This window comes from Sinocyclocheilus grahami, unplaced genomic scaffold (genome assembly GCF_001515645.1).
Source record: "Sinocyclocheilus grahami isolate Dianchi unplaced genomic scaffold, SAMN03320097.WGS_v1.1 scaffold64.1, whole genome shotgun sequence".
In the NCBI taxonomy this organism is placed as follows: domain Eukaryota; kingdom Metazoa; phylum Chordata; class Actinopteri; order Cypriniformes; family Cyprinidae; genus Sinocyclocheilus; species Sinocyclocheilus grahami.
Genome location: NW_015505243.1, coordinates 1,342,715 through 1,354,048, shown reverse-complemented (window position 1 = coordinate 1,354,048; position 11,334 = coordinate 1,342,715). Strand labels below are relative to the sequence as shown.

Genomic DNA, 11,334 nt, shown 5'->3' with positions numbered 1-11,334 from the left:
CTCTTATTCTGTCTGTCTGTCTGTCTGTCTCTTATTCTGTCTGTCTGTCTCTTATTCTGTCTGTCTGTCTCTTATTCTGTCTCTCTTATTCTGTCTGTTTGTCTCTTATTTTGTCTGTCTGTCTCTTATTCTGTCTGTCTGTCTCTTATTCTGTCTGTCTATCTGTCTGTCTCTTATTCTGTCTGTCTCTTATTCTGTCTGTCTGTCTGTCTCTTATTCTGTCTGTCTATCTATCTGTCTGTCTGTCTCTTATTCTGTCTGTCTGTCTGTCTCTTATTCTGCCTGTCTGTCTTTTCTGTCTGTCTGTTGTTCTCTCGTTCTTTTTATGTTTTTTGTCTATTCTATCTGTTGTTCTTTCTAACTTTCATTCTATCTGTCTGTCTGTTGTTCTCTCGTTTTCTGTCTGTCTATCATTCTATCTGTTCTTTCTAACTCTTATTTGATCTATCTATCTATCTATCATCGTCTGTCTGTCTGTCATCTATTTTTCTGTCTATATTTAATCGTTATTTCACTATCATTCTGTCTAATCCTATGAAACACGAAACTTTGAGCTAAATTAATTTTTAAAGGGGTCATCGGATGCAAAATTCACTTCTGTTGTTGTTTGAACATAAATGTGTGTTGGAAGTGTGTGTACACATCCACCCTATAATGATAAAAATCCACCGTGTTTTTTTTAAAATCCCTATTTTAAAATCCCCTTCTCAAATCAGGCTGTTCTGAGATTCCTGTCAGAATTACGTAGTTCTGCACAGGCCCCTCTCACGATAGTTGATTGACAAGGCCGTCTTACTTTGCCTCAGACCAGCCCTGAGTGAGCTGAGAGCTGTCCGCCATTGTGTCGACTCCGGTGCAGGGTAAGACAAGAATGTCTCAGATTAAGTGACTGAGGTGTTTTGTTGCTGGATGTAATAATGAACATAGCAGTCCTCGTTTACTCCCTACATCTGAGCCGCTGAAGATGCAGAGGATTAACGTTACTTTCGTTTTTTTGAAGGGAATGCGCCGATCCTGATCGACCTAAATGCATCTATGTTCGTGCAAATCATTCATGATCCAGCTTCATCTACAGAAGAAGTGAGTATACAGGTTTTTTATAAGGGGAAAAAGGGGGGGGGGGGGTCAGCAGAGCTCATTAGCATTTAAAGCAACATGGACTAGAATGGCGTGCTGAAAACAGCTAATTTTGGCAGGGTAAAAAGGGAGTTTTTTACACTACCATTGAGAAATTTTAACCAAAGTATGTAATTGACTTTTCATCATATCAACTTGTGGAAAATGGGCATCCGATGACCCCTTTAAGTATAATATTTTCATTTTTCTCACTCAGGTCCACTCACAGTGTCATTACCAAATACAGTTTAGTAGGAGTCTCAAAGGTTTCCTCCAAAGACACAATATTTTCATGATTTATTCTGTGAAGGGACAAATAAAGGGACAAATAAAAACAAAGATGAACGTTGCATCATCAAATCAGAAAAGATTTCTTTAACTGTACTCTAATAAACAAGAAATGTAAACATAAAGTCAAGAAATGTAATCAGTCAGTCAATCCAGAGTTTTTTTTTTAATTAAATCACTGACCTGCATAATACTGCAATCTCATTCTCCAGCATGGATTCTTTTCCCTTTAGCGCTCTCTTGCGGATGCACTTGACAGCCACTACTTTCTGAGTGCATCTGTGTTGAGCCATTCGAACCTCAGAGAACGAGCCCCTGAGACATTATACATTTACATTATTTATAATTCAGCTGTAATGAGTTTTGTTCTCAATTAATGGTTAATGATAAATTTGAGTGCTGTGGGCACATTGTGAATAATAGGAGTCTCCTGAGTCTTCTTAATAATATTTTCTACTTCTAGTCGACAAATGCGCATTGGACCTCCAGGGTAAGATTTGAGGAACCCTGGTATATACTGTATTCATATATATATATATATATATATATATATAATGCATTTGCATATACGTTTTCTGTGTGAAGTGTTTTGTAAGTTTTGTAAACATTATTATGTAAACGTTATTTTGTGCAATAATTGTGTTGTGCATTTATTACAAACATTTGATTAAAAAAATACATGCATAACATTTTTATAGTAATATACATATATACTGTAGATAGATATAGAACAAGCATTTTATAAACATTGTTTAATATTTTATACTGATTTATATGCTAATACATACTATTTATATATGTATTTAATCTATAAATTACATGTGTGATATAAATTATAAAAAAAATATTTTTACATATTGCATATACATATATATATGTATATATATATATATATATATATGTTTTCGGTAAAGTGTTTTGTAAACATTTATTAGTATTTTAGTTTTATTTATTTATTTTTAGAGCGTGAAGATGAGGGGAGTAAAACATAAACAGGGTAGGAACATGACGGCCTAGACTCAAAACCACATCTGTCACATGAATATCACTCATATCGAACCATACACATCCTTTACAACTCCAAAGTATATATATTTAAAATAAACAAATTGTTTATTAATTCTATAGACAAAATGCCAGGGTTCATGATCAGTTCATTTTTCTATATTTTTAATCACACAGAAATAAATTATTACTGCCACCATCCATTCCAGTGCTACTGCTACCATAAAACATTTGTCTGAAATCCTCTAATAATGTTAGTCCAGGTTTCTTGCACCAAATCATAATAATTGTTTCTACTCTCCTCCTGATCATTAAAATTAAACGGGCTGTTTTGCTGCTGGTCCTTTAAGATTTCTACATGAAATTGATCTGTTTTGATTGGCGTACTGCTGCGTAGCGTCATAGTACACAGTGTTGTTCTCCAGGGTGACTAGAAAACCCTGTTTCCTATTATATGTCCCGCTTTAATGTCACACACGCTTAAATCTTTAGCTGGTGATGCTTGTTGTGTCATCATTCTTGTAGATCTCACCGTGTTGAAGCGACTTAACCTTAGAACTGAACGTTATGTCCAGAGTCCACAGGAAGCAGCAACTCTGACATATGAAATGCTTTTTTTAGTCTTGCGAGATACTGAATATAGTTGTTCGTGATTCCCACCAGTCATTGTACAAATGTTTTTGAGAATTTACACACTGATGCTATAACTGACAGCTGTGTATGAGTGTAATAAAATGTGTTCTCAAGAACCTATTTAATTTTCTCAGATTTAGTGACAAAAAAACATCTGCGGATTTACCTAAATAACAAAATAACTAGAATTACATTTTTTTTTTTTTTTTTAATAATTGCATAATTTTTTTTTTCAGTTTCACACTGACTTTATCAATAAGAGCATATCTCTTCTGCTCACCAAGGCTGCATTTATTTGATTAAAAATACAATAAAAACTGTAATATTGTGAAATGTTATTACAATGTAAAATAACTTTTCTATTTGTACATTTTTTTAATCGAATTTATTTCTGTGATGCAAAGCTGAATTTTCAGCATCATTACTCCAGTGTCACATGATCCTTCAGAAATCATTCTAATATGCTGATTTTCTGCTCAAGAAACATTTATGTTATTAATGTGAAACTGAAGAGAAAACAGTTGTACTGTTTAATATTTTGTGAAAATAGGATGTTCTGGTTTGAAAGAGCTCACCTTCAGGTCTCTATTATATTTTTGTCTCCAGATTTGGCTTTGGTCCATCTTTTAATGTACTTTTTTTTCAGCGTTTTAAGTGAGTTTTATTAGTATTAGCCTAATAAATGATTTCTCATGAGATTTGATATTCTTTGAACTCTTCTGCTTTTTTAGAACTGGAAAAAAATAATGGCATTGGCAATAAAGAATAACTCCTCTCTTACAGGATCTCATGTTATCCGAATCCTTTCTGCATTATCCATTCATCATTATGTGCAAACACACACATATACAGATCTATCTAGACAATTATCAATCACAATTTAATAATCCTATATGACCAAACAGAGCTCTAATATTGCTACAATGCAGCATGTCAACAGATATGTTAGACAGCAGCTTGGCTATTTTTAAAATCTGTTTGACGGACCAATGGCAGACAGGGGGAAGTGTTCAGGAAACCTGTTTGAAATTTTTTGCTTTTCTAGTTGAACAGGAAATCAATACACCTCAGATAAAATTTTAGAGAATCCAGTTAGTATGGAGTGCTGTTTGTCGCTGATCATTGATACAGAAAACGCTTCGTGCCGCAAGTGAAACTAATATTATGAGTCCAGTTCAAGGCAGGAGATACTATTTACAGGAAATGTGATTACAGAAATGTCTGGAAAGGTCAGATCGAAACTTATAAGAGAAGTGGAAAGTTGTTCCTGTGAAAGTCTGCTAGTAAACAGCATCTTGCGCTGTAGGATAAATGACCCTCAGTGTGCTGTTCAAGGCGTGACAGTATGGCTGTGAATGGTCGTATTGATTTTTGTGCCATTTCTTATCTGTGGCATACTAACCTTGTGACCTAAATAGGAGCAAGTTGTACTCCCACCTGTTTACTTTTTATAAAGTAACACTGAGCTGCAGCCAATAAAGTGTGCCCTGAACCGCAGCTGCAAAATGATAAGAGCCCTTTATGCAATTGAGTCTATATTACATGCGTTTTGATAACCTTATTAACTTACTTTGACCTGCATTGTCTTCTTGATGCCTGAATATGTGAATTGTCAGCAAAGATTTCTACACTGGCACTATTTTTGTTTGTCTGGCAGGTCTGGCATGTGATTTCCCAGTCATGTCCTGAGAGTTATACTCACAAGGAGAAGTCCTCCAATATGGTCATCACTCCACATACACTACAATTCAAGAGTCCGAGGTCTGTAAGAGTTTTAATGATTTTGAAAGAAGTGTCTTATGCTCACCAAGGATGCATTTTTTTAAATAAAAATACAGTAAAAACTGTAATATTGTGAAATATTATTACAATTTAAATGAACTGTTTTGTATTTGAATATATTTTCAAATATAATTTATTTCTGTGATGCAAAGCTGCATTTTCAGCATCATTACTCCAGGCTTCGGTGTCACACGATCCTTCAGAAATCATTCTAATATGTTAATTTTCAGGATTTAGATGAATAGAAAGTTTAGAAGTTCAAAAGAACAGCATTTTTAAAAAACAGGAATCTTTTGTAAGAATATATTAATGCATGTCACTTTTAATCATATTGTGTGTGGCCTTGCTAAATAAAAGTATTAATTTCTTTAAAAAAAAAAAAAAAGAAACCTTACTGACCCCAGACTTTTGAATGGTAGAGTATAAGGTAAAACATCTGTCACAGTTGAATTGTTTGATCATTATTCCAGCAGTATCATCATACCCTACACTGTTTAATCAGCAAGTGTGTCAAAGTCTGAGCTGGGGGTGATAGTTATGCTCGGGTGTGACTCCACGCAGCTGCTATTTCTAAGGCGCTATAAAAAAGGGCCATAACCTTTGCAAGGCAGCTGCTCTTGAAGTCACGGGGTTTATTCTAAACTAAACTTAGATCGATAGAAACGTGAAAGTGCAATCGTAGTAGTGTTCGCCTGTGCCTGGAGGCCCTGAACCAGGTTAGCTTACACCATTTGGCTTTAAGAAAGACTTCTACGCAATCTTTTTTTTTTTTTTCTGAAGATTGTTCCAATGTGCAGGCCATATGTTTTGCAACACAGGACATTTTCTCAATTAGAACTGAGTGCTTTTGCATGAATGTTAAGCCCAGTTCTGTCTGATCTCTGTTGCGGCATCAAACGTTGAATCTGCTTGAAAAGGCGGCCTGGTGAACAAAACATTTATTTGTATATTATTGGTATAAATGCAGTCGCTCCTAAATTGTGGAAGTGAACCACTAACAATGACATATCATTTGCATCTACAATGTAAAAAAAATATTTTTTCGAAGTTGCGAATAAAACAGATTATTGGGATCTATTTTACAAGAAAATACCCTTTTAGTTTTTCTACTTCAAACTTTCATGTTTAATGCGATGTTTTACTTGTTTCTTTGTAATTGTGAAATTTACTAGCAATTTCTGAGTACAAATTGTTTCTACACCAATTTCAATGCACTGCATGAGCAAGCGTGGAACTTTTTAACTTTAATATAAAAATTAAAAAAAATGTTGTTACAATATACACTACTGTTCAAAGGTTTTGGGGTCAGTAATTTTTTTCTTTCTTTTTTTTTTGATGGAAAATAATACTTTTATTCAGCAAGGATGTGTTAAATTGATAAACAAAGACTTACATTGTTAGACAAGAGTTCTATTTGGAACTTTCTTCTGGAGTTCTATTTTTTATTCATCAAAGAATCCTGAAAAAAATTATCACAGGTTCCAAAAAATATTAAGCAGCACAACTGTTTCCAACATTGATAATAAATCAGCATATTAGAATGATTTGATGAAAATTCAGCTTTGTATCACAGAAATACATTTTTAAAGTATATTAAAATGGAAAAACTGTGCAAAAATTGTACGTTTAGGGTACAATAGCTTGTTAATGGGGCAGTTCCCTTAATGTGACAATTTTGTATTTTATATATCTATATATATATATATATATTTTTTTTTTACCCCTATAAGGTGCAATTAGTACCTTAGAGTAGTACTGCTGTGTACTATTTAGGTATAAATTAAGTATAAAACTGTCCCTTTAACAGTACTGTCCCAGTGGCAATCTGTTGCACCCCTAAAGGGACTTTTTTGCCGTTTTATTGAGAAGGAAAATGATTCTGAAATTGTTAAATGAACAGACAGTACATTAAAGCACTTAATCAAAGCAGAAGCTGATTAAGGAATATACTGTACAGCCAATAATTTGTTAACGTACTTAAATATAGTGGTCAAATAAATGAACGGCCTAGTATGGTAAAACATATTTGTGACGTATATAATAACGTGACAGGAAAAAGCTATTTTAAAGGTTACTGAGATCAAAGCTGCCTAATTTTAACGTATACGGGGCTTGTGTTTCTCCTGACCCGTGAGTCAACATGAAAACTGTAAATTATACTTATGACCAGAGCTTCTTTATTTCACTTGCCCATTTCTTTAATTCCCAGACTTAAAGATTGTTTCATGCATGGTTAAATCTGTAACAAAGACACAGATGGAATATAAACATGTATAAACATGTTTGCTTTGCATTGTGAACAGAAAGTTGCATGTTTCCCTATCACCCATTTGCCCTGGAGCCAAACTGTTGGCTCAGGTATGAAGAAAAAAAAAATAGGATCGTGAATTGTTGTCCCTATGACCGCAATTCACTCGTCATGGAGATAAGATGTGGGGTTTCCTTGAATCATAGCAGGGTTCCTCGAACAGCCACATACAGTTCACAGAACGCCCCGCTGTAATTTGCAACAGTCAATATGATCCAGAGATGTTTATAGTATGACTCACTGAAGCTATGAGTACTTTTACATCTATACATGTGTGGTTTTCAAGAATCTTAAAATCTTTCCAAAAAAGTTCCTGTAAAAATTGTAGGGTTATTATTGGGCAAATCTGACCTCAGTATAATTTTGTGGTCCCACAAGGACAAACCTTTCCCACCTTTTACAGCCTCAGGACAAACAACTCTACTAAAACTACCACTGCACTCAATACCTGCTGCTGACTTTGGTAGAATTAGCCTTTACAAAAATTTCCATTGTAGCCAGTTTCTAGCAAAATAGCATTTGCTACAGATATTGTTACTACTGTTAATCCATCATAAATTAATAATTTAACATGGTGTTTTAAAAATCTAATTACTAATTGCAAATAACAAGTTACCATTGTTTTCCTGTAGTAACAATAACTAGTAACTGGTAAATTAATGTAAACTATACTTACCATGGTAAAAGAGCTCAAACTCATTGATTGATTTCTATGAGTCTGTGTATTTGTGAATAAAATGATTCTAATTCTGTATATAAATCTGTTTATTTTTATTTCTAGTTCACCACTTGGCAGAGCATGTCAAATCAATGGAAAATCTTCAGCAGTGCTTCATGTAAGTTTGTAATTTTCCAGAATGGGACAATGGCATCTTCTGTGGTCAGTAGGAGGTTAATGTATTTTGTAATGCAAAAAACGTGACTCATGTGGTTGATGACTAATAGTCATCAGGGCACTACATAGACTGTGGGTATGTTTGCTAGATACCATACTACACCTACTGACTGCATTCACGCATGTGTTGTACGTCTTTCTAGTCTCTAAATGACAATCAAAAAATTCTATTAAATTAAAAAATATATTTTTTTATTTAAGAAATAAAATTATATTTATATTAGTTTTTTTTTTTTTATTGAATTACATTAAGTGATTATGGATAAACATTTTTGAGAAAAGTATTGGTAAAAGAAAGTTTGAATTTAATAATTAATTGCCCTCTTTGACGTCAATGGGTCTTTAGCCCCATTCCCCAAAATCACTTAAGTTTTTGAAAACAAGTTTATGTTTTTTGATTATTAATTTATCTGCTATCTAATTAACTTAATTCACTGTCCGGATCATAAGAAAGAAAGAAAAAAACTGTAAACTAATTATTTATTTACTAATGTAAAATATATATATATATATATGTTTGCATTTATATAATTATATACATGTATTTATATACTTGTATGTAAAATAAATAGATACTATAAATACAAGTACATTTTATGTTAGAAAATTAGTTATTTACTTATATATATATATGTTTGCATTTATATAATTATATACATGTATTTATATAATTGTATGTAAAATAGATACTATAAATACAAGTACATTTTATATGTCAGAAAATGTGTTATTTATTTACTAATATATATATATATATGTTTGCATTTATATAATTATATACATGTATTTATATACTTGTATGTAAAATAGATACTATAAATACAAGTACATTTTATATGTCAGAAAATTAGTTATTTACTAATATATATATATGTTTGCATTTATATAATTATATACATGTATTTATATACTTATATGTAAAATAAATAGATACTATAAATACAAGTACATTTTATGTTAGACTGACTCATTCATTCATTCCTTCATTCATTCATTCCTTCCTTCATTCATTACCTTTGCCAAGCATATCGTCTCATTGATGGGGAAGTTAATCTTTATATCATTAACAATTAGTTTAGAATGTGCTAATGTCTTATTATATGTATATATTGAATGAATGAATATTCATTCATTCATATATTATACGTATATGATGTATGCATGTGTATATATTTGTGTGTAATAATAACTTGATACCTTGAGAAGTTATTTACTAATATATATATATGTTTGCATTTATATAATTATATACATGTATTTATATACTTGTATGTAAAATAGATACTATAAATACAAGTACATTTTATATGTCAGAAAATTAGTTATTTACTAATATATATATATGTTTGCATTTATATAATTATATACATGTATTTATATACTTATATGTAAAATAAATAGATACTATAAATACAAGTACATTTTATGTTAGAAAATTAGTTATTTGTTTACTAATATGTGTGTATATATATATATATGTGTGTGTGTGTTTGCATTTATATAATTATATACATGTATTTATATACTTATGTCAAATAAATACATACTATAAATACAAGTACATTTTATATGTTAGAAACACAAATAGCCTATATCACAATCAGTTTAACTGCCATTAATTTATGCTGATTTTTTATTATTATTATTGTTTTCATAACGCAACTTAACTGCAATGAATTGCATAATGCATTCGAACTCTGATAAAATCTTTCAGATCTGCTCTCGCGCGGAGCTCCAGTGAGCTAGAATCGCACTTGCGGTGTAGTGCGTAGTATGCAGTGTGTAGTGTGCAGCGTACGTGAGCGTTCCATTCCGTTTTCCTTAAGCGGGACAGAGGGGGAGGGTTGAGCTCCAAATGACGTTAGCGAGCCCGATAAAACACCAAGCGGCTTCACGCGGACGCATCAGACAGTCCGTCCGCGCGCACAGAGCGACCGCAGCAGCAGCCGCAGCTCCCGTAGACACCGACTCGCGTCTCATTTATACATTCTGGGTGTTAAATACCGACGAGAACGATGGTCTGAAGAGATTTAGGCGATCATTTCGTGAATGTAATTCCATTACATTCATCTGTTCAGCGCGCAAAGGGCCGCTTTGGTTTCGCCGTCTCCTCAGTCGCCTTCTCTCTGAGAGATTCACGTGCCCATGCGATTCTTCAGACTCACCTTTAAGTGTTTCGTGGATTGTTTTTGAAGGTGCTGTTTCAAATCAGTGTCTTTTTTTCCTTTTATGATCTATTCTTTATTTTAAAAACGCGTTTTTGATTAAACAAACCAATAATAGCCGTTGCCAATTTCGCCGAGAGAATCAAACTGCCATCCCTTGTGACCGTTTGACATTGAGGAGAAACGGAAAATACATCCGTAAAGAATTAGCACTGCAGATTTGATTAAATAAAAGGATAAAGGACCAGATCCCGTGCACCTGAAGAGGAACAAAAGGGACACCTTGGTGTGAATAAAGAAAATTGACTTAATCCAAAAACAATAAGAGATCACATATTTATTTTTGACTGGAGGTTCGGTTGCTTTGTTTACACGAGAGATGGAGAAATCCTCTCTGGACGCAGAATGCTGCGCCCTGAACATGGTCCTGGTGGAGGAGAAGAAGGGCCATCTCATTCCCAATGGAAACGCGCATCAAGGCGTCAATGGGACCCTCAACGGCGGGCCCATATCAGCGGTCACTGGAGCCATATCGGCGGCGGAGAAGAAGCAGCAGGGCTTCCCCGAGCGAGAGACGTGGACCAGGCAGATGGACTTCATCATGTCCTGTGTGGGGTTCGCCGTGGGTCTGGGGAATGTCTGGCGCTTCCCGTACCTGTGCTACAAAAATGGTGGAGGTAAGACGTCTTGATGACTCTGCAGCACATTCCTATTCAGATCCCTTCAGATGACTGCCCCGCACCCGCTCTCCCCGTGACGCCACTGCACGGTGGAGGACACCTGCGTGTCTCAACTGACTCATTCATTCATTCCTTCATTCATTCATTCCTTCCTTCATTCATTGCCTTTGCCAAGCATATCGTCTCATTGATGGGGAAGTTAATCTTTATATCATTAACAATTAGTTTAGAATGTGCTAATGTCTTATTATATGTATATATTGAATGAATGAATATATGATGTATGCATGTGTATATATTTGTGTGTAATAATAACTTGATACCTTGAGAGGCTCATTATTTTTGGAATGCAGTAATACACGCACCTAGAGAGGCTCCAAAATAAATTTCTACACACATACTGGTTTATATATGTGAGTGTGTGTGTGTGTGTATGTATATATATATATATATATATATATA

At 33.7% G+C, this 11,334-nt stretch overlaps 2 protein-coding genes across 2 annotated transcripts in view; one reads left to right on the top strand and one right to left on the bottom strand.

The window, feature by feature from the left end:
* The window catches only part of LOC107584923 (calcium/calmodulin-dependent protein kinase type 1D-like), an 8,936-nt gene extending 7,239 nt beyond the window's left edge, over window positions 1-1,697 (bottom strand). Inside the window, exon 1 of the mRNA XM_016271691.1 lies at window positions 1,588-1,697. Within this exon, the coding sequence (XP_016127177.1) occupies window positions 1,588-1,697 (110 nt within the window). The remainder of the gene's footprint in view (window positions 1-1,587) is intronic.
* An 8,074-nt stretch (window positions 1,698-9,771) lies between these two features.
* LOC107584892 (sodium- and chloride-dependent creatine transporter 1-like) overlaps window positions 9,772-11,334 on the top strand; it is a 7,873-nt gene continuing 6,310 nt past the window's right edge. The window contains exon 1 of the mRNA XM_016271663.1: window positions 9,772-10,869. Coding sequence (XP_016127149.1) covers window positions 10,572-10,869 — 298 coding nt within the window. The 5' untranslated portion in view covers window positions 9,772-10,571. The remainder of the gene's footprint in view (window positions 10,870-11,334) is intronic.